Below are 24,830 nucleotides of genomic sequence, written 5' to 3'. Positions count from 1 at the left end.
CATGTAAGTTGAGATTCATGGAATGTTGTAAAGAGAAGGTGTCAGAGAATGTGGTGGTCTCTCTCTCTCTCTCTCTCTCTCTCTCTCTCTCTCTCATACACACACACACAAATATTTCTTTTTTTTCACTATACCTTTGTCCCATAGATTTGAACTTAATCTTCTTTCAAAAGAGCAATCCATATTGTTCAAGAAAAGTCATCATTTGAAATTTGCTTGCGACTTGTAAGATTCTCATTGATGTGGTCCGGATCCTCAAGGGCTTACGTTTCTAAGGGTTTTTATGTCTACAGTGGATTTAGTTGGGATAGGGACCAGATCTATGATTTGACTGCTAAAAGAAACCTGAAATAAATAAACTACTCCCTCCAAAGCAAGTTAACATGTTCTCTGAAACTCTGTTCTCTTGATCCCTAAGATTAAAGGACTTGCCAGTCACCACACAATCAGTATATGTTAGATGAGAGATTTCAATTCAGGTTTACATGATACAAGCCTAGAATTCTCAATATAGCCTTGTTATTTCTGTTACAGTGATGTATTACAGAACAGGGGAAAGAGTTTTGACTCTGACACCAGAGAATCTGGGTTCAAAATCTTGTTTCTGATGCTTACTTAGGGAAGGTCTCTGGTCCTGTTTTCTCATCTGTAAAATGAGGGAGTTTAGGTATTTAGAGGTTAGAAACAACACATTTGTTTTCTCTTGAAAGTGCATTCTGATGATTTTTTTTTTGTAAAATTTTGTCCTGAGCTAAAAAAAATCAAGATCCTTTAGTGAATGGAGATGGAGAGAAATATTGCCTTGTGGTTTATACAAATATATTTATGCACATAATATAGTTGCTTCAAATTATTTAGAAGGTTAAATGCTTTTTATTATTGATATTGCTCAAGTCAAATAGAGACAATAAAATAAGAGAGGAATTGTTTTCAATAATTATTGTTATAATTTTAAATTTTCTATTACTCTAAAGGCATTTTAAAGAAACAGCCTTAGCTTTGTTGGCATGTAGGTAGCATAGTGGGTAGAGTGATGAGTATAAAGCTAGGAAAACCTGAGTTCAAATGTGGCCTCAAACCCTTAGTATCTCTGACTCTGGGCAAGTCACTGAACGTCTGTCTTTCCTGAACTCTAAAATAGGAATAATAATAGCACTCGTCCTTCCAGGGTTATTGTGAGGATCAATGAGAAAATATTTGTTAAGTGCTTCACATAGTGCTTACCTAGGTGGTTAATAAATGCTTGTTTCCTTCCTTCTTTGACTGGGTGATTTGTATCTTTTTACAAATATATTTAAAATGGTATTACAGAAAAGAAATATTAAATTATGCATATCCATTAGTGCAGGTGTGTTGATTATTAAAGAATATTGACTATTAATGTATAACATATGATTATTTAGGGAGAGTAGAAATAATTAAAAATTGACATATATGAACCATAAACATCTTTGGCTACCCCCTTATTCAGGTTTTCCAACTAGCAAATTTTTTTTTGGTTGTTGTTGTTGTGTTATTTTTTTAACCTAACCTTTGATTTTATTAGCATAGAGAAAGCCTGATTAGGAAATTCTTTCTAACAATGCAAGTCTGAAACTGTGCTATGGCTTACTCAGCACAGTGCCTGACACATAATAAATGCTATTTAATGGTTAGCTATTTATTATAATTATCGGCTATTACTTAATCTCAAAACATTGTCTGGAGTATTGGAAAGTTCATTGATTTGCCTAAAGTCTAGATCTGGTATGTGTCAGGCAGTACTAGATATCAGACTTTCCTGATTCCAAAACCAGGTCTTGCATGCACGATGCCATACTGCTTCTCTAGCAGATATATTACTAAAATTTTATATAATTAAAACATGATGGCATCCACCAAAGAAGAAATTGACAATTTGTGTTATTTCTCAACTAAATTCTGCTTCTAGTCATGGTGCTCTGTTTCTTTTTAATATATTCCATTAAAAAGTTTTTGTTGAGATCTTCTGTTTTTATATCCCTTATGTTCCCCCCCCACTTCTATCTCCCTCTCCCCTTTCCAGAAAGCTCTCTTTTGTAACAAATAATTTTTAAAGTGGAAAATAAATGAATTTAGCCAAATTGCTCAATGCATCCAAAAATAAATTAATAGTATATGCAATGTTCTATATATTCCTCCTCCTCCTTCCTTACCTCTTCCAAAGAGCAAGAGGAGGTATCTTCTTATTTGTCTCCTTTGGGAACAAAATTATTCCTTATAATTTCACTGGATTCATTTTAAAATTGTCTTATGGTTGTGCTATTCATTTACATAGTTGGAATCATTGTAACTTTGCATTAGTTCCTATAAATCTTTCTGAGCTTCTCTGTATTCTTCATTTTTGTCCTCTCATGTCATTGTAATATCCCATTATATTCATGTGCCACCATTTGCTTCACCATTCCCCAATACATAGGCATCCACTTTGTTCCAAATTTCTGGATGCTACCAAAAAATGTTACTATAAATATTTTATTCTACATTGAGCCTTCTTTTGTTTTTTATTAGTGACTTCCTTTGGGTTTATCCCTAGCAGTAGAAACTCAAAGGGCATGGACCTTTTAAAAATATATATTCTTGGTGAAGACATAGAACTCTTCTACTTACAAGCTACTGTTTACTTAGGATAAGCTTTACTCTAACAGAACTCTACCTTAGACCCTGAGACTTGCAAAGTTTAACATCCTGTTGTCATTTCTAGTCATTGCTGCCAATTTTGTGGTTTTTCCTAATTCAGAATTAAGAGGGTTACAAAAAAGAATATTCTCATAGCAAAATGTAGGCATTATGGTGGTTGATGAAATCAAATATTTACATACTTATATTGGAAGTATTGCCACAGTATCATGGTACATGCACTAAACTAACTTTTCTCTTTCTGTTCTTACTTCAATTGTGTTGCTTGAGGTTATTATTCTCACAGTCCCCAAAGATACAGAGCAATGCTTTTCTTTCTTTATGAAACTAACCTTCCCATTCCTTATTCCCATTTTTTTTCTGAGGCTTCATCATCATCAATGTTCTCTTTGTATTTTTCAGCTTAGATTTTACACTCCTTTAGATGTGGGCCACATTTGCTTCTCTTTTAATAAAATATGACAGCTCCCTTTAAACACATGAAAATTAATAAACAATACGTGTTCAAATCAGCAAATTAACAAATATTTCAATGCCTCACATGACTTTAGCTCTCATCATTCAGTCCATAATATTTAGGTATTTCAATGATAAGGTTTTTAAAACTCTTAAAGAGATCACTAAATTTTTGTTAATACTTCTGAATGGCATAGCAGGATTTATTATGAAGAGGTGGTTATGGTTCAGTCATTTTCAGCCATGTCCAACTCTTTGTGTCCCTATCTGTGGTTTTCTTGGCAAAGATATTGAAATGGCTTGCCATTTCCTTCTCCAAATCATTTTACAGATGAAGAAATTGAGGCAAATAAGATTAAGTGACTTGTCCATGGTCACACAACTATTTAGTGTCTGAGGCCAGATTTGAACTCAGGAAGATGAATCTTTCTGACTCCAGGTCCAGCACTCTAACCACTGCACCCCAAAGCTGATGTAGAGGTAATATAAAACTAGTAGGTGAGTAGTCACTTCCCTCATCTATGAAACACGTCGATTAACTAGGTGAGCTTTAAAGTCTCTCCTTGTTCTAACATTATGACTTAAAAAACAAACAGATTAAGAGACTTTCTAATGGCTTCTTTGCTGAAATGCAACCTGGGCTTCCATCTTAGTTATCAATAAAATTGTTAGGAAATCCATCAATAGTGATCCTTTAATTGAAATGCCATCTAGCCACTTTGGTTAGTGAATTTTGTCCCGGTTGTATTTATTTTAAATATTTGACATAAATGGCTTGAAATTTCTATAAAAATCCATTTTAACTTTTTTTCCAAATAATTTTTAATTCCAGCACTTCCAGTGTGAGAAGCAATGTACTGTAGTGGATAGAGTACTGGCACTAGACTTGAAAAGACCTGGATTCCAGTACTGCCTCTTATATTTACTAGTTGCATGACTCTGAGCAAGTTATTAAACCTTTAAGTTCTCTCAAATAGTTCAATAAAAACCATACATTAGAGATTAGTGTTCAGTCTGCCTATGTGAGGGGAATTTCCACTGCAGAAGTCCTGTGTGCTAATAACATCACACATCCGGACTTTTAACATTCTCCTGTCACATTTTTTTCCTTCTCCTTTTCCCTCCCTTCTCTTCGATCTCATTTTGTTTTTACCTCTATTGTTTTTTTGCTAAAGTTAGTTTTAAAAATTGTTAAAGTTTTCAAAAATTTCCAGTAAGTCTCTTAGAATTTTCATGTCATGTGTATAGTCAATAATTCACTGAATAGTTATCAAGTGATATTCTTTGTAAGAGCCAGTAAGGTACAATGAACTACAAATCATCCTTCCCTTTAGGCATTTTACAGACTAGTGGGGATATGGCTTGTATACAAATAAATGAAATATTAGGTATGGGGTTCTAAGGAAAATATGAATGATGAAGGGGGCAGCTAGGTGGCTCAGTGGATATAGAGTTGGGCCTAGAGATGAGAGAACCTGGACTTGGACTTTCTAGCTATATGACCATGGGCAAGTCACTTAACCCCCATGCCTCGCCTTTACTGCTCTTCCCACTTAGAAACAATATATAGTATTGATTCTAAGACTGAAAGTAAGAATTAAAAACAAAAAGAACAAATGATGATACAGAGAAAATGCTGACTATTTCAAATGAAGGATTGTTTCTGCCTAGAATGATCATTTGCACTGGATTTTTTTCTTCTAAGGAAAGAAACTCATTTATTAAAATGGTTGTAATTTTATTAGGTGGAGGTTTTGAGTGAGCACATGTGTGTCTGTATGACATGATGGTTAGACAGGTTAAGCAGAGAAAATGGCATGAACAGAGATATAGAGGTAGAAAACCATAAGGGAGATGAGGGAATGGAGAATACATCACTTTGGAGAAAAAAATAGGAAGCTTCTTTCACCCAGTATGTTTTCAGTAAACATTGAATCAATGAATGATTATGTGAATCATGGGAAAATGGCTTGAAATATAAGTAGGAAATAGACTTTGGAGCATCTTGTATGCCTGGCTAAAAATTCTTCAAATTTTTTTAAGCAATGGAAGGATTATCAAACTGGTGTTTTAAGAAGATAAAATTAGTCCCAGTTTGTTGTATGGGCTTCAAGGAAGAGAGAATGGAAATAGAGACATTCAATAGGGAGTAACTGCAATCATTCTAGACGTTATATGCAAAGATCTTCTAAACTGAAGTGGAGGGGCAAGAAAAGAATCTATATTTTAAGATACACTGTGAAGCTAGGACAGATCAGACTTGTTTACTGGTTGGAGGTGGGAATGATGAGTTTTGTGCCAGAATTACCAGGAAAATCGATGGTGCCATTGCCAGAAGTATAGAAATCAGGAAGATGAACTAGTTTTGCAAGAGACTAGGAAAATAACAAATTCAGTTTTAGACACATTGAATTTGAAATGATACTAAGAAATTCCATTAGAAATATCCAGAAGGTAGCTGGCTCTTGGGAGGGAAAGTCCAGACTGAAGATGTAGATATAAATGTTATACACATAAATCAATATTAGGCTTTAGTTGTGCAATTGTTCTAATTTCCCTATATTACCTACCATTACCTTTTCTTATCTACTTTAGACCTTAGTTCACTTATCAATAAAACAGAAATGATAACAGCTCACATTTATATAGTACATTAACATTTATAATGAGCTTTCTTTACAACAATTTTGTAAGACTGGTAATGCAAATATTACTGTTCTCATAGTTTCCCAGCCTGCCACAAAAGGACCATTTTTCCTTGGCCATAATTTTTCATATTTAGATATCCTCTAAGATTTCTTTATGAATGCCTGTTGTATCAACATAACTCTACTTTATCTTCCTAGACAGATTTTTAAAGAACTTTGGGTTCTTTCTCACCAATTAGAATTTTTATTTCTCTTCATGAATCTAAATCTTATAATAGAGAGCTTCATAGGCAATAAAATCAAGCATCATTTGTGCAAAATACACATTATTTTCAATAACTAATCTTATATAATTACTGGATATTTATATAATTACTTATATAATTCTTACATATACTTATATATTTACTTATATAATTCTCTGTAGTCTGAGTACACAGTATCAGCCCACTCAAAGCTAAAACCCCACTGCAAGTGTTCCCCATAATTGTTCCTAGTGGTTTGCAGAATTCTCTTTTTAAAACTTATTGTTGTCTAGTCACCCCACCCCCCAAAAAAGGAAAAAAAGAAAATGAATAAACCATTTGTAAAAAACATAGAACAGAAGGAAGACCAGAGATCCAGATCAACAGGGCAATATTGGCATTATCCCACTTAATTTATTAGAGATTTAAAAAGTTAAATGGACAAAATCAAGTTACAGTCGCTTATGCTATTTGTTTATGTACTTGTATATGGAAGTGAGTGTATTTGTTGGTGTCTATCACATTCACAATAAAAAAATAAAAATGTGAAAAATTAAGAAAAAAACAGTGACAAAATTTCACAAAATTTTGTGGTCAGATGATTCATAGTAAAATTTTTATTTATGACCATGAATAAGCTTTCTCAAACTCATTCATGAAACCAGTAAAAAGTTATTTTTCCTATTCAAATGCTTTCACTATAACTATCTCATCTGATGAGAACTGAAGAATTTTCTTGTTGATTGAAGGGAAGAAATTGCAAAATGTTTTATTCAGATAATTTGAAATTCTATTTTCTCAATGTATTCTCACTGCACACACAAATGCTTGGGACAATTTTTATGGCAGCTGAAGAAAACAAAATAAAATTGTATGTGCTTTCAGGGAGTAGAGGATATTGAAAAGAGCAATCTTTGGCTTCTTTGGCAGAGGAAAATTTAACTGTTTTTTGTCCTATTGCAGGTGGCTGCTTCTTTGGTTGGGCTTTGGCTCCTTGAAGAGTGAGTATTTCACGTTTTGAGTTTTGTCTTATTTCATATGTATCTTTGTGTCTTTAAAAACATTTTACTATGCATTAAGCTTTCTCCTTTCTGTGAGAGGGCAGGGGAATAATAAAATCTGCTTCCAAATTCTACTGATTTAGCTCATAATTTCTAATTTTATTTCTGACTAGGCTTCTTTTAGTTATACTGAGAAAGAAAAGATGACCATGTCCATATCCTATTATCCTCTGCCAATGTCCATGAGAAAATATTTGTACCTAGTTTTCTCTGCGATGCATTTGGTAACAAGTTTGGAATCAATGCAAACATAAAGTTTTGTTCATATTTTTTCAAAACATTTCAAACAGGAAATCATTTGTGCATGCTTTAATGTGTTTCAAAAGTTTATGCAAGTGACAACCAGGTGGCTCCATAGATTGAGAACCAAGCCTAGAAACAGGAGGCTCTGGGTTCAAATCTAGTCTTAGATACATCCTAACTGTGTGACCCTGGGCAAGTCATTTAGCCCCCATTGCCTAGCCCTTATTGCTCTTCTGCCTTGGATCAATATGCAGTATTGATTCTAAGATGGAAGGTAAATTTTTTTTTAAAAGTCAATAAAGCCTGGTCTTGACTATGGTGTAATAAACTCTTCTCATGCTCTGAAAATCTCAGTAATTATCTTCTCTACTGGGTAAAGATTTTAGGATCTATGAAACTCGAAGTCAGTGGTGTTTGTGTTTTTGGAAGAATTGCTTAATAATGCTTTACCATTTGTTTTACAGCAACCCTTTTAAAGATAAAACAAATGGTACAAATGGGACCAATAATACCTTTGCAGTCATTATCACGGACACCAGCAAATACTACTTGTTTTATATATATGTGGGAGTAGCTGACACCTTCTTTGCCCTAGGAATACTCAGAGGCTTACCATTGGTGCATACGCTAATATCTGTCTCCAAAATTCTACATCACAAAATGTTGTGCTCTATTTTGAAAGCACCGATGTCAACCTTCAACACTTTGAAACCAGGTAATTTTAAAAAGTTGTTGCCCTTTGTGGGAAATGAAGCTATTGATCCCCAAGGACCTTAGTTGCTTTTGCCTGTTGTGTGGGATTTGCACTGACAGAACTGTGCTTTTTTGTTCAATTTTTCTAGTGGCCAATAGCATTTACCGAGGTAGCATCTATAGTCTATGTTATGATGGTAAAATGGGTTCTAATGTTTTGTCCAAATGGCTACCCAAACCTGGTTAGAGACAACTAGGTGGTGCAGTGGATAGAGCATCTGACCTAAAGTCAGGAAGACCTGAATTCAAATTGGACCTTAGACCCTTACTAGCTCTGTGACCCTGAGCAAGCCACTTTGCTCTCTGCCTTAGTTCTTCATTTGTAAAATGAGCCGGAGAAGGAAATGGCAAGCCACTCCAGTATGTCTTGCCAAGAAAACCCCAAATGAGGTCATGAAGAATCAGACACAACTGAAGTGTCAGAAAAAATAACAATAAAAATGGGATAAATGATGACATTTAACTTTCAGTGTTATGAGATAATACTTATAAAAATCACCTGGCACAGTCTAGCGCAGTGTAGCTATATCAATGCTTATTTCCTCCCTTTCCCAGCCAATTATTTTATCTACCATTTTCCAGAGAGGTCTATATAGTAGATATGGAAAATATGACTTTTACAGTTGAATAAAATCTCTTAATAGTTGAAGATTTTTCTCTAACTCATCTTGAAGGCTCACATATATATGTAAACATTAATAAAAACATTTTTACTTCTCTTCATGATTAAGATAAATTTATTAAGATTTTAGTTACCAGTTCAAAGATTACTATTCAGAAAATGTTTCTGCCCTCTAGTTAAAGATGTCAACTGCATTTTAGTCAAAGAGCATGTTTCAGACTTCCCTTTGTGTCTTTTTCCTAAACTACAGTCTATTACATATATATATATATATATATATATTTATGGAAGTTAGAGCAAGGGACCAAAAATATCTTATGGATAGAAACAACTTTCAAAGGTCATTTCTTCTATTTTCAAGCAAGTTAATTTTTGATAATTTCTTGTTCAGTCATATCTGACTCTTCATGACCTGATCTAGAATTTCCTTGGCAAAGATACTGGAGTACTCTTCCATTTCCCTTTCCAGCTTATTTTACAGATGAGGAAAGTGAGAGAAACGGGTGAAGCTCAGAGTCGAACAACTACTACATGTCTGAGATCAGATTTGAATTCAGGAAGATGAGTCTTCTTAACTCCAGGCTTGTTGCCCTATTTCTTGCACCATCTAGCTGATAACTTTCTTTTGCTTAAAGCACTCAAGGGGAAAAGATAATGGAGGTCTATGTTTAGCACTTCTAAGAATACTTTCATTTATATACATTTAAATTAAGTTGACATTAAGTGCCTACTCTTCTTAAGTCCAGTAAACTCATTTTGCAGATGAGGAAACTGGGGCTAAAAGAGAATGAGACTTTGCTCAGGTCACAAAAGTTTTAAATATGATAGATCCATCACTTTCTATCCTATACCATACTGGCTTCTTTATTGTGTGTGCTAGACTATGACCAAGATTAAAAAAAAATAAACCAAAGACTCTGTCCTTATCATCAGAGTTTAGAATCTCAAAAGAGAAATGAGATATTTATAAAATATCTGATAAAGTAGAACCTAAATGTCACTGAGAAGTGCAGAGAGCTAGTTAGTTTCATCTGTGTCTTAGAAGCCTTATATGTGTACTCAGATTAAAAATCATGTATAGAAATACCACATTAAAGCTATGAAGAACATTGAAGAATATGTGAATGCTTAATCATTTTCATTTTATAAAGAACTCCAAAAAAAGAAAATATTTTCTCAATGTCACACCAATATTTTAAATCTAGGTCTCAAAGGACAAATGACACTGCCTTCCTCTCAAGCATTCAGTTCTCATTTTGCATTTGCATTTTTTCTGATTCAGGTATTTCAGTTGCATCAGACTCATTATGACCCCATTTGGTGTTTTCTTGGCAAAGATTCTAGAGTAGTTTGCCATTTCCTTTTCCTGTGGCAAACAGAATCAAACTGAGGTAAATAGAATTTTAAAAACTTGCTCAGGGCCACATAACTATTATGGTTCTGAGGCCAGATTTGAACTCAAGCCTATATATGACTGCTGGCCTAGTATTCTATCCACTATGCCACTTGAAGTGCCATTTGTTCTTACTGTATGTATAGAGACTAGCACCATTATCTCCAATATTATTTAAGATAGTATTAGAAATGCTAGCAATAGTGATTAAAAGAATTAATGAAAAAAATATAATAGAAGGTCTAGCAGTACCAGATTTTAAATTGTATTATAAAGCAGTAATTATCAAAACTACCTAGAACTGGTTAGTAAATAGAAAGTAGATCAGTGGAAAAGGATATATATAAAATATATACAACAAACAGCAGTAAAAGATTATAGTAACCACTTGTATTTGACAAAAACATAGATCCACGTTTTAGTGATAAGAAATCACTCTTTGTAAAAAATCACTGGGACAACTGTAAAGTAGTTTGGCAGAAACTAGGTTTAGACCAATATCTTACACCATCAACTAAGATAAGACTAAAATGGAGACATAATCTAGACATAAAGAAGATAATAAGTAAATTAGAGGCACAGGGAACATATTACCAACGGATTTATGGAGAGGAGAGGAATTTATGAGTCAACAAGAAATGGAGAGCAATATGAGATATAAAATGAATACTTTTGAGTACACTAAATTGAAAAGTTTTTGTACAAATAAAATAAATATCACCAATATTAAAGGAAAGCAGAAAATTAGGGAAAAAATTTTATAGACAGCCTCTTGGATAGAAGTTTCATGTCTAAAATATAGAGAGAACTTTGTCAGTTTTTTAAGAATAAGAACCATCCCTCAAATGAAAAGTGCACAAAAGATATGAACAGACAATTTTCAGATGAAGAAATCAAAGCTATATGTGAATATGTGGAAAAATACTCTAAATCACTACTGATTAGAGAAATGCAAATCAAAACATTTCTGAGATATGCTCTCACACCCATCAGACTGGCTAAAATGGCAAAAGACCAAAATGACAAATGTTGGAGGGGATATGGAAAAATGGGGACACTGCTACAATTGGGTGGGGGGAGTTGTGAACTGATTTAACCATTTTGGAGAACAATTTGAAATTATACCTAGAGAATTAGAAAACTGTGTTTACCCTTAGATCCAGCAATACTATTACTGGGTCTATTTCCCAAAGTGATCATGAAAAAAAAGGAAAAGAATTTATATGTTCTAAAATATTCATAGTAGCTCTCTTTGTGGTGGCAAAAAACTGGAAATTGAAAGGGTGGCCATTACGTAGGGAATGGCTAAACAAGTTGTGGTATATAATTGTGATGGAATACTACTTGCAACACAAGAAACTATGAACAGGCTAATTGAAAAAAAAAACTTAGAAAAAACAACACAGCTAAATGAACAGCAAAATTAGTAGAAACCAGAGATCATCATATGCAAAACAGATATAATACTTGAAGAATAAATTAAATAACTTTATTAAGTAAATATTTTGGTATGAAATTAAATGCATTCCAGAGAATTAACTAAAAAAAAAGAAACATGAAAGACATAATTTATATATGCACATTTGTCCCTGGGTGATGTCTTCTATGATGATGTGGATACAGGAGGGAAAGGTTGAGACACTTGTAAATTCTATTAATTAAAAAAAAAGACTAGTACCTTATACATCTAAGGAACTTTGATGTCCCCATATGCATTAGCTTCTCTGATCTTTCTGACAATCCATTGAGATATATAAGGAAAATATCATCATTCCTATCTGATTAGAAAACTATATGGTTGAGAGAAAAGCATTTGAGCATTCTCTGTTTATGGACTAGAAAATATTAGAGACAGAAGGAACTTTAGTGATAATATAATTCAATACTCACATTTAACAAATGAAGAAACTAAAAGCCAGAAAGATTAAATAATTTTCTCAAGACAAAGCATCTATTGTTGGTTTGTATGGCAGATGAGGGATCAGAGATACTCAAATCTTTTTTTTTACTGTGGCCTACATTTCACACAATACCTTACCACCTACCTGAGTTCCTCATACATTTGAAAGTTACTAATAAATGATATCACAGTCTTACCGTTCCTTTTTGTATTTCTTGTAAATCTTATTTTTCCCCAATATTTTAATTGTTTGTGGACCCGATTCTCCAGGTTTGTAGAGAACTGAACATAAAGTAACCCAGAAAACCTAAACATCATTCTGCTTTTTAAGTTGAAAGGGATGATAGGCATCATCTATACAATCCCCTCGTTTTATAGATGTGGAAAACAGACCCAAAGGAGTTTAATATTTGCCCAAGGCAGTGAGTAATGCGAAGGTGATAAAGAAAAAATTTAAACTTGAATACTTTAACTTCAAAACCAACTCTCTTTCTATCTCCAAGTATAATGTTAGGGTTACCTAATCCTACCTCAATCTCTAGTCCCACACACCCTGTCTGATTCTCATTTACTTCTTATGCCACATTATGATTTGTGGTTCTCAATTTTTATCCATTGAGACAGCAAGATGTTTTTGCTAAAACTAAGTCTCTATTTTATATCTGCCTTTTGGTTATGTCCCTCAGCTCTACTACACAGTATTCATTTTAATTTATTTTATTTTCTCTGATCATTCTCCAGGTCATTTATAAAAATTTAACACTATTCAAATATAGTGTCATGGGGGGCAGCTGGGTAGCTCAGTGAATTGAGAGCCAGACCTAGAGATGGGAAGTCCTAGGTTCAAATCTGACCTCAGACACTTCCCGGATGTGTGACCCTGGTCAAGTTACTTAACCTCCATTGCATAGCCCTTACCACTCTTCTGACTTAGAGCCAATATACAGTATTGACTCCAAGATGGAAGGTAAGGGTTAAAAAAATAATAATAAAAAAATAAAAAAAACAAATATAGTGTCATGCACAGAGTGCATTGAGTCAGTGAATTCTGACATTTTTGAGAGAACTCTCATTTGAGATGGAATAAGTGCTATATTAATTGTTTCTGAAACTACTTTTACTTATTTTCCCCAAATCTGTGGATTTAGTCTATATACATTTATTTTTTTATTTAAACAAATATATAAATGCAGCTAGATGGTACTGTGGGTAGATAAAGTGCCTGGAGTCAGGAAGATTCTTCTTCCTGAGTTTTAATCTGGCCTCAAAAACTTAGTAACTGTGACCCCAAGCAAGCTATTTATAACTGTTTGCCTCAGTTTTCTCATCTGAAAAATGAGCTCTAGAAGGAAATGATAAACCACTCCAGTATCTTTGCCAAGAAAACTCCAAATGGAGTCATGAAGAGTTGGACACAATTGAAATGACTGAATAACAGCAACAAGCTTAACAAAAGCTGTGGAGAATCTACATTAGGAAATACTTAGCCTTTTATTTCATTAAATTAAATAAAGGCCAGGAATTTATATGTATATGTAATGTACATTACAGTTATGCCCAAGCATATATATGGGTTGGAGTGTGAATATGGTTAGACTATTGGATATTATTTGTGACCAAAAGGTCCACTTTATTTGGAAATTTTGTCCATTGAATCATAAAAGGAATTTGTTATCTTTAAATCTAAAGACGCAAAATGATACTTAAACACTTTTATGAAACACTAAAAAATTTTGGTGCTAGCTTAACCGAGAGCATGTTGCTTCTATGTCTATACTTTAGAGATCATCAAAAACTGACTCTTAATCCATTGATTTCTGAAAAACCTCTTCTCTTCTGTTTGATCTGTAGGGGGAATTCTGAACCGTTTCTCCAAAGATATAGCAATTTTGGATGACCTTCTGCCACTTACAATATTTGACTTCATTCAGGTTTGTAAAATATCTACTCTAATAAAACGTGTTGCCTCAGGCTTTTAAAAGTTTGCATATTTAATTATAAGTTGCCCACATTTAATTTAGAGTTGAAGGTTTTCCACTGTGGGGAATTTGGTCAGGATGAGTACATTTTAAATAAAACGATAATGGGAAACCAAAAGAAAGAGTACAGTTTAAAAAAGTCAATGTTATGTCCACTGAATTGATTCTTTACACCAGAAGATAAAGGGGAACAGTACGCTTGAATAATGTAGCTAGCTACTTTGATGATGTGACTTTTGAGAGATACTGTAAACCTTCTCTGATCCTAGCTATCTCCAACATAGCCTTGCCATGGTGATGAAATTCAAAGAACGAGAATTTTCCTGAGGAAGTTAAAACATTATGCCTCGGGGCGAGGGGGGGGGAATGTTAAAATACAAATATTTTTCTCGAAAGAGTAAGAATCTTACATCTCCCAAGTTTTCATGCAGTTTTGATAAATCTTCACACTGCATTAAGATATTTGTGGTACTCTATACGTTCACTAGCCACTCAATTCTAAAGACATGGGAAAACATACTGATTCATTCAGATAGCTGGGAATATAAGTCCAGCGTCTAAGGTATTGCCCTGAAGACTGCTCCTGAGGGACTTAGAAGTGGAGATAGAGGTGAATGAGTGTTTTTTCGTTTCGTTTTGTTTTGTTTTAAGAAGAAAGAGGGAGCATGGAAAGGTGAAGTGGGCAGTTGTCCAAGATTAAGTTTGCCTACCTAATAATTTTGCCTTAGGCCCATCCTGGTTTGGGAAACCACATTTGATCCCTATAAGCTATAGAATGTCAATTATGACATCATTTGATAACCTTGACTTTTGGTACACATATGACTAAAGCTTCCTTTTGAGATTACACCATCAGTATCCTAGATCATAAATGCCACAACCTTAACCATCTGCAGTAGAAGTAGATGGATCACTCCCTAGGTTGACTCATTCCTATTCCCCCTAAATCTCCACCTCCCTAAACTCTGCCAATAATAAGGAAGAAACTCATTAGTGGGTTAGAGAGGAGATAGAAAATCAAAATAAGAAATATGACATGCACTTGTATACAGAAAGCACATTGTTAGAGGCAAAATAATCAAAAGGTCAGTTTGCCTCACACTCAAACAATCAAACAATCTAATGAATTTCCTGTTCCAAATCAGTGGCACTGTTTTGGGTTTGACACAGTTTCCTCTGTTTAAAGTTGCAACTCATGGCAGCAGCTGTTGGAATACTTAATGGATTACTTGAGATCAGAAATTCAATGAAAAATTCTCTTTTTTTTGTCAATGAGTTATGGTAATTTGTTCTTTATTCCAAAATTGTCCATGATTAGTCCTGAATGAATGTGGCATATGGAAGTCTAAGGCATGGCTGCATTCGAATTAATTCAATTCAACTCTCTTTGGCCCTTCTTTTTCAATTGTGCTTCTCATTATCCTTTTTTAAAATAGCTTTTTAAAATAAGGTTGACTTTAAAAATTTTATGGGAGAAGTTAGTTTTAAATAAATATTTTATAGAGTAAGCAATACTTTTGAACACATCTAATGGCACCTATGCCCATTTGTGTGTGTGTGTGTGTGTGTGTGTGTGTGTGTGTGTGTGTGTGTGTGTATATAAAAGATATGAGTAAAATCTTTCTCGCATCTTTTCAAGGGATTCTTACCTTTCTCTCTGGTTTGTAACTGACCTGAGTCACATTTATCCTCTCCCATTCATTCATTCATTCTATCAATAAACATTCGTTACACATACATACTATAGGAGCCTATACTTGTCTCTGAGAGGATTTTGGGGTTTTTTTTAGTGCTTAGGAAAGAAACTTACACACATGAAGAGGCTCTTCCTCCAAGAGGTCACCAATATATCAATAGCATAGTAAATACATCTTAGAGAGTTGCATGAGACCCAGAGAGGTGAGGTGATTTTTACTGTGTACAATGGTTTTCTGGTTCTTCTCACTTCACTTTGCATCAGTTCATGTAAGTCTTTCCAGGTTTAAACATCAATTATTTTACACTGATGCTCTTGAGGGTAGGGACAGGTCAGGGTTGATACTAGTCTTTTTTCCTTTTGTCTCTCATATGCTGTGAGATTTTTGTTCCTGTCGCTGGCATAGCATCCTTTCTTATCCTATGTAGGCGTTTGCTATAAATTTAGCAAAACTGAAAGCTATTGGGGAATCCAGTAACAAAGTCCAAGTCAGATACTTTAATTTTATATACAGCATTGGGCCAATAGAGGTAACTTCATGTAGTGGATGGAGGGCTATGCCTGGAGATTAGGAGAATTGGATTTAAGATCTAGCCTCTGATTATTAATGGCTTTATAAATTTTTGAAAATGATTTAACTTTTATGTGTCTCAGGAAGTTCCCCAGGATTTTCTTATTCAATCATAGGCAAGGTTGACCTAGACCATGAAAAATCTGTGCTAGATGACCTGAGAGTACTTTGAGCCCTAGATTTATGATCTCTTGGGTATGAGGGTTGTCTCTTGATCACAGATCCATCTGATATTTTGACTTTAGACTAATCAGTCCATTAACAAGTTTATACCAAATACTTACTATTGGCCAGGCAGTGTGCTAGATACTGGGGTTACTAACAAAATCGAAAGTCAGTCTTTTCTTTTGAAGGGTGTTTTTTCCCTTTGACAAAGCACAAAAACCACTTGATGTTATTTTCCTTCTTGCTCAGAGACATTTTTTGGCTGCTAATTTGGGGTTATATTGTAGATTGGTAGTGAAAAGCTTAAATAAACATGGGAGCCATTAAACTGTGTATAAATGTTCTTGCAGACTGCATAATGACTTAGAAAAACACATATAAATATATTTTAACCTAGTTCAGGTCCCATTTTAGAGTTTTGTGGACTGAGTGCTTGATACCTTTAATCTCAATGATGGAGGTTTCTGGAAAATTGATTGCCTTATAAAAAGAGTTTTTAATGGGACTTAGAAGAGGTATCTTCTTTGCTTTCTTGAGGCAACTTTCTAAAACATATACAGTAACTCAGTGTAGAATCTAAATTGTTTTCCTTGCTTTTACCATGATTTACCCTTTTGTAATATGACAGTTCTTAAGAGATGATTGGTTTCTATTAAAATAGGGCTATCATTCATTATTTTCCCCCCTTATTAAGGAGCCCTACATTTTTGAAATTTGCTTGTTGTCCATGGGAATATAGAGCTAGTATGATAAGGAGAGAAGTTTCCTTAGAACATAGTAGCTTGGGGATAGAAGGGATTTTAGAGATCATCTAGTCAGCAAATTAGTCTATGAATCAGCTAACATATATAAAGAGCAACTAGGTGGCTCAGTGGATTGAAAGCCAGGTCTAGAGGCAAGAGGTCCTGGGTTCATATCTGACCTCAGATATTTCCTGGCTATGTAACCCTGGGCACCATTGTCTGGCCCTTCCCCTTTTCTGTTTTGGAACCAATCCATAGTATTGATTCTAAGATGGAAGGTAAAGGTTAAAAAAAAAAAAGCTTGCTATCTGGGCTGGGTTAGGTCCCAGGAAATTAAAGACAAGAAAGAAAACAATTCTTTCTCTTAAGGAGTTTATATTCTGTTGAGGGAGACAGTACATGCACGTATCTGTAGCAGAAATTAATGACAACAAAATACAAGGTAGTTAGGAAGAGAGAATAAGGGAAAATGATATAAAAAGAGGCACTTGAATTGTGTCTTGAAGGAAATGAAAATTTCTTTGAAATGGATGTGAGGAGAGAGTACAATAGAGGGGTGCAAAGAAAGGAGTCAGGAGATGATTTGCCATTTGAAGGAACAGTGGAGATGGTATAACTTGACCATAGAGTGTGGAAAGGGCAGTAGTCTATTAAATTATGCAAATTAGGAAATTGGTGCCCCAGAAAGGTTCTGAACCTTTTCCAAGCTAACCAACAAGATAATGGCAGAGTTTAAAATATAAATTAGATTTCCTGAGTCCCAGCCTGTTTTTTGTTATACCAACATTGCCTATAAAAGAAGGACTGATTAAATGATGCATGTAGATACAGACATATTAGAATCTTTTAGTTGAAGAAGCAACTTTGATGATTAATTTCATAAATGCTTTCTTCTCTTATTTAATCTTATGAAACCTTCAAAGCAAAATATAACTAAATGTAGAATAATTAAATATTCTACTATATGTAGAAAAATGAAATAATGGTGAAAACTTCATTAGCTAGAATATATCTAAAAGGAGTTTCTAACCTTAAGTTGGTTAATTATATGAAATTAAGGCATCAGAGAAAATAGTTGTGTAATGAGTTTAAATAGAAAAAATATCCTTTCTCAATTTTATACTTCTTCCTAATATTGTAATCTTCCCATTCCTTCTAAACTATACTCTGCAAAGTTACCAAAAACCTGTTTGTCAAATCCAATATCTTTTCTCAGGGCTCATCCTCCTTAAACTTTCTGCAGCCTTTGATACCAGTGACCACCCTCTACTCTATCTTTTCTCCTCCTTTACTCAAAATATTTCAATAATTCCTGATTACTAGAGAACAACACACAAATACTTTAGCATGGTATTTAAGGCCTTCAACAGTCTGTTTTTAACCTACTTTTCCAGCCTATTTTCCATAGTTCTCCTTCATATATTCTGCTTTCCAGCTACATTTGGAGGAACTATTAAATATTTCTTCAGATCAAAGTAATCCTCCCACCTCCATTCATTTGTACAGGTTCACCCTCATACCTGCAAGTATTCTCATATTCACATTGAAATCCTTTTCTTTTAAGGCTCATTTGAGATAAAATCTCCTCCATTAATACTCCCATGATCTTCTTAAATCACAATGGCTCTCTTCCTGATATTGTCTTATAAAATTTTTGTAGAGATCTCTAATAGTAGGCTCTTCTTCTTCCTTATAATACTTCTTTGTCTACCTGGTGTCATAATTGTTATATCACTTCATTATATTGTAAGCTCTTTGAGGTCAAGAAAGGTGTCTTTTTGTCATTGTATTTGTAGGGTCTAATAAAATATTTAACACATATTGAGTTTTTCATAAATATTAATTGAATTGAACAGACTTGAATTACTGATTCATGCATTGTAATGATTTCCCCAAAGACAAAAATGTTAGTGGCAAAAGTATTCATAACCAGACCTGCAAGTCCAGTCCTTTTTTCTGCTATGCATGTTTCTTCTATTATTCAGGACAAGGCAGTTTTACATAGGAACATAGATTTATAGTTAACAGGGGTCTCAGAAATGATATAGCCCAACCTTCTAATTTTATAGCTGATGATACTGAGGTCCAATAAGTAGTAGCTTGGCCAAGGTCACATAAACAGTTGGTGGTAGACCTAGTATAGGACTAGTGATATAATGTTTTGAGATATTGGATTTGGAATCAGGCTCAAATCCCACCTCTGGCATTTACTAACACCTCCCATGGCAAGTCGCTAAACCTCCCTGAGCCTTAGCAAGTTCTGCAAGATGGTAAGTCTTATATAAATGGAATGTAGCCTTTGTTATCGGATAGAATTTCTCATGGTGACAAGAAATTCATATCACTCTGGTGAAGTAGAAAATGACACTAAGAAATAATCATTTGGTTTTTGTGTATCCATGGAAACACAAAACCATTCTTAAATGATGGCTGAAGTAGATTGATTTAGATCTGAGTAACGGAACCCCTGAAAAGTCATGTTATAACCAGCATAAAACACTCATCACCCATGGAAATGAATAGTGAGGATGATGATCTGGAACAGCATTTAATGTAGAATACTACAATGGGCATAATTCATAATTCTATTCAAAAGTTACTTCATACTTTAGGTGAATATGTTTTTTGTGAATGATGCTTCAAGAACCATCTGAAACTACGAATAATAATCTAGCATAGATTTAAATTAGTTTTCATAACCTAAATCATTCACTCTTAAAACCCTGTGCAAATTTCTATGTTTTTCAGAAAAAGATATAAAAATGGAATCTCATATACAAACACATGAACTGTATTTGTAATTTTATTGGTATAAGGATCTCTGAGATGAGAAAACTCCTTCCAATTCAGGGAAGAACCTTCTAAGAACTTAACATTTTAGAGTTGCGTAGATCAAAAGTGTCAGACATCTAGCCTGCTATCCACATGCAGCTCACAATACTCTTCAGTCCCAACCATATTAAAATCAGTTCTTAAATAAACATGTGCGGTTTTCTAAGCCAGTATGCTGACAGCATGAATCCTTATGTACAGTTTATTGGCCTAAGTCTATTTGAGTTTGATATCACTGACCGGTGGTCAGTCAAACAGAAACAGATCTCTGAAGCTGCATATTGACTTAGAAAACCACAAATCAACATTATCTATCTTGCAAAGTATTTCTAATTATTTTGTAAAATATTTACCAATTACATTTTAAACTGGTTCTGGGCAGCCCAGTAGGCAATGAGCTTGACAGTACAGGTGTAGAGCGCTGAGCAGCTATCTTGCCTATGATCACATAGCCAGTATCTGTCAGAAATGGGACAAGAACTCAGTTTCTTTCTGATTGAGACCAACTCTATCCATTATCAAGTTGCCTCTTCGATATTTAGTATGTGAGTTTTTCCAGTGTTTTCAAAGGATATCATAAATTTCTCAAAATTGTTCAAAGCAAAATTTCATATGTACATATTTATATACAAATATATTTGCATGTAACAGCTGGGTGACACAATGGATAGAGTGCTGGAATTGGAGTCAGGAAGACTCTTAATTCTTGAATTCAAATCTGGCCTCAGACACTTAGTAGCTCTTTGACGCTGGGCAAATCACTTAACACTGTTTACCTCAATTTCCTCACCTGGAAAATGAGTTGGAGGAGGAAATGGGAAATCATTGCAGCATCTTTCCAAGAAGGCACAACTGAAATGATTGAACAACAAAAATGTGTGCATGCATGCATACCTACGTATAATCTCACATTTTAGAAGTGTAGGATCCACTTTTCTCACAACAGTTCTATGAGGTTAGAAATCCAAGTATTACCATACTGACTTTATAGATGGAGGAGATTGAAACTTGGAGAACTTCCGCAATTTCTTCATAATTACATGGCTAGTTAGTGATAAAGTTAGCAATAGGAAGAATAGGGCTTTGAACTCAGATCTTCTGACTTCAAGACCAGTTTTCTTTCCACTTGTCCAATATTCTGTAACTGACAAAATTAAGATGACAACACTTCAAAAATGTTAATAGCATCTCTTATCATAGAAGTCTTCAAATCAGTGCTCTCAAACCATACAGTTATTTGTTCCTAAGAGAAACCTTCCCAGATTAACAAAGGACCAAACTAATACAACAAAACTCTTGGAGACAAATCCTTGATCTCTGCTGTGTCCATGCTCTGAAAAACAAACATTTATTCTCGTCATTTTTTTTAATCCCACAGTTAATACTGATTGTAGTTGGAGCTATCATTGTAGTGTCAGCCATACGACCATATATCTTTCTGGCAACAGTGCCCGTGATAATATCCTTTATTATGTTAAGGGCATATTTCCTCCAAACCTCCCAGCAGCTAAAACAACTGGAATCTGAAGGTATGGCCAATAAGTCCTCTTTTCTTATTATAAACAAATCTTGGTAAGCTATCTTTAGCTTTTACTTGGGTTGTGTTTCTGTTTGACATCTTTTCTTCTGTTATTTTTTCCGTGTGATTTCCTTATAGAAAAAAAAAAGTCTTTTAAAGGCAAAACAGCAATACCATTAGGTCTGTTTCCTAAAGTGATCAGGGAAAAAGAAAAAGGAACTCTATGTTCTAAAATATTTATAGAAGCTCTCTTTGTGGTGGCAAAGAACTGGAAATTGAAGGGATGTCCATCATTTGTGGAATTGCTAAACAAGTTGTGGTATATGATTGTGATAGAATATTACTGTACCATAAGAAATGATGAGCAGATTAATTTTTAAAAACATGGAAAATTTAAATTTAAGAGATTTAATTTAAAAAACATGGAAAAATCCTACATGAAATAATAGAAATTTTATAAATCTGGAGTTCCCTTTACCAGTGATGGGTAAACATTTTAAAGAGGGGGCCAAAGGAAAGGAAATGCTCATCTGTCAGTCTTTTTCTAAGGCAACTCTTTCGAAGTTTCACTGTATTGTATCCTTCTCATTGTATTCGTCAAATTAGGAATAATGTCTTGTGGCCAGATAGAACATTTCAGGAGGCCGCATCTGGTCCCCGGGCAATAGTTTGCCCATCACTACCCTATACCAATGAAATAACAGATCTAGAGAGAATAAAAAAACAAAACCATGGAAAAGAAAACAAATATAATTGGAAATTTCTTCTGGACACCCTAAGATTTATAGCAAAGATCTCCTTTAACTGAATTGCCCATAAACAATACTTTCATATACTTTCCAACTCCTTTTACTTGTGGGCCTCCAAACAATTCAGAGGGCTGCTTGAATAGTGTTTACACCCATGAGTTTCATGAATGGTTTTGAAAGCAATAGTTCAGTATTATCTCCAGTGTTATGTGATTTGTCCAGAGATCAGTGACCACGAGATATACAAGAATTGCCCAGAATGCAGAGAATTGTCCATGAATGAATTGTTTTCTTCCCCAAGAGAAATAGCATCCTTCTAGTAAAATGAAAGACGTTTCAAAGTGTTGAAGATGATGTTTTAGGATTTTTTCTGAGTATCTCTGACACATTTAAAGACTTTGGTAAGCCCCAGGACACATCCTTTGATGTTAACCATGAAAAAAATTATTTTTAGATAATCTTATGATTCTGGAATCACTTTTAAATTTTGGTCAGTGAACACATCAGATAATAGAGACATGATAAAACAGGAAAACAAAGATGGGGAAAGTCTTACTATACTTAAAATTTTCTTAAAAAGTGAAATTCATTGCAGAAAAATAGCAAGAAAATGCCTATACTTTCAGCTAAGCAAGGATAACTCACTTGCTAGTTCTTTTAAGTTGTGCTTTTATTGGTGGCATAATGTCAGTCTTTGTAGTTTATTAAAATATTTACTCTGCTTTTAATTTGAATACTTCCAGCCAGGACTCCAATTTTTACTCATCTGGTTACAAGTTTAAAGGGGCTGTGGACTCTACGAGCTTTCGGACGCCAACCATACTTTGAGACTTTGTTCCATAAAGCTCTGAATTTACACACAGCAAATTGGTTCCTATATCTGTCCACACTCCGCTGGTTCCAAATGAGAATAGAAATTGTTTTTGTCATCTTCTTCATTGCTGTGACCTTCATCTCCATTTTAACTACAGGTACCATAATCCGACCCAATGATCATTGAAGTATTTGAATGTAAGGTGTTATGTTTTTACAATGCTGCATTCTTGTGATCACATATTATTTAATATCTATTTTCCATATTTTTGTTGTAATAACGAGTGATTTTTTGAAGTTGGTTTATTCCTGGCATATTATCCCTATTTTTTATATGGCAGAACTGAGAGAAAATCAATGCTTTGTTGGAAATCACACAATAGAATGATGATTGAAAAAGGACTTACTTGATTACAAAGCCAATATTTTATTTATGGAATGAAATAAGCATTTTTATGGTACCTGCTATGTGTCAGGCCCTATGCTTAAAGCTTCATAGATATGATGTTATCTGATCCCAACAACCACTCTTGGGGTAGATGCTATTATTATCCCCATTTTACATGTGAGGAAATTGTAGTAGAAAAGTAACTTGCCCAGGGTTACACAACTAGGAAGTGCCTGAAGACAGATTTGAACTCATGTCTTCCTAACCTAAGGCTCAGGTTTCTATTCACTATGCCACCTAGTTGCCTAGTTACTAAAAAAAAACTGCTTCCAGGGCTGTTCAACAAGGTTAAGCTTTTTTTTTTTCTTTTCTTTTCTTTTTTTTTTTGTTGAAAGAAGGTCAAGTTGACAAAGAGTCTCCAAAATGTAAAAAAAAAAAAAAAAAAAAAAGTTAAAAAAAAATTTGACCCCATCAATTGTTGATCTAAAACATTAGAAATTCTATTAAGTCAAGAATGATAGGCTAATCTGGAATATTATATTCCAAGATCTCCTCTCCTCTGTGGTTGTGACTACTAAAATTATTTTGATTTCTTGGAATTTTTGTTTTGGCGTTTCTGCTAAGAGGCAACTAATAGATTCTTCCTATTTCCAGAAGTGGGATCTGAACTTGTATTCTTGCTCCAAAGCTAACACTTCATCTACCATTCCACAATCCTTCCTATTGCATTGTCAGTATCTTATGGGTGGAGAAAAGTCTTTTTTTCATTTTTTGCATCACTAGTGCTTAATGTAGAATAAATGTTTGTTGAAATAAAAAAATGATAGACTAATATTTTACTTTTCAATAGAACCGAATAAAATAATTTCAGGAGAAATGGTTGGATATCAAAGTGTTAGATATGGAGAAATCCATATGAATGGATGAAGAAGAATATTTTAAAAATATAATTCATTTGGAATTTGAGCATTTATTCCTATATGGCACTTTCAATTTTTGTTGTTAGTCATTTTTCACTGATGTCTGACTCTTTGTGACACCATTTGGGGTTTTCTTGGCAAAGATAATGAAGTGGTTTGCCATTTCCTTCTCCAGTTTTCTCATGTACTTAAGTATTATTTTCTATAATAGAAAAGTAATTATATTTTTCAGAAATTTGGATTAAAAGCAAAATAGTTTATAATAAATATGAAAACAGTCTATGTAGGAAATTTTATTATGAAATATTTCATTTCTCAGAAAATAAGATACATTAAGTGAGGCAGCATGGCCTGGGGTTCAAATCCTGTCTCTGACACTTTAGCTGGTGGACCTAGATAAGTGTGACTATCACTTCCCAAGGCAACTCTCAATGATGGTATCAGCAAAGGGAGTTTCCAGACTTGGACTATTCCAC

General features: G+C 34.1%; 1 protein-coding gene across 1 annotated transcript in view; it reads left to right on the top strand.

The window, feature by feature from the left end:
* CFTR (CF transmembrane conductance regulator) overlaps positions 1-24,830 on the top strand; it is a 212,974-nt gene that overhangs the window by 134,432 nt on the left and 53,712 nt on the right. Inside the window, 5 exon segments of the mRNA XM_044678477.1 lie at positions 6,971-7,008; positions 7,776-8,026; positions 13,831-13,910; positions 21,344-21,494; positions 22,977-23,204. Coding sequence (XP_044534412.1) covers positions 6,971-7,008; positions 7,776-8,026; positions 13,831-13,910; positions 21,344-21,494; positions 22,977-23,204 — 748 coding nt within the window.

The sequence above is a fragment of the Gracilinanus agilis genome, chromosome 5, assembly GCF_016433145.1.
Source record: "Gracilinanus agilis isolate LMUSP501 chromosome 5, AgileGrace, whole genome shotgun sequence".
Lineage (NCBI taxonomy): Eukaryota > Metazoa > Chordata > Mammalia > Didelphimorphia > Didelphidae > Gracilinanus > Gracilinanus agilis.
The sequence above is the reverse complement of the archived record's forward strand: the minus strand, read 5'-3'. Positions and strand labels throughout refer to the sequence as shown.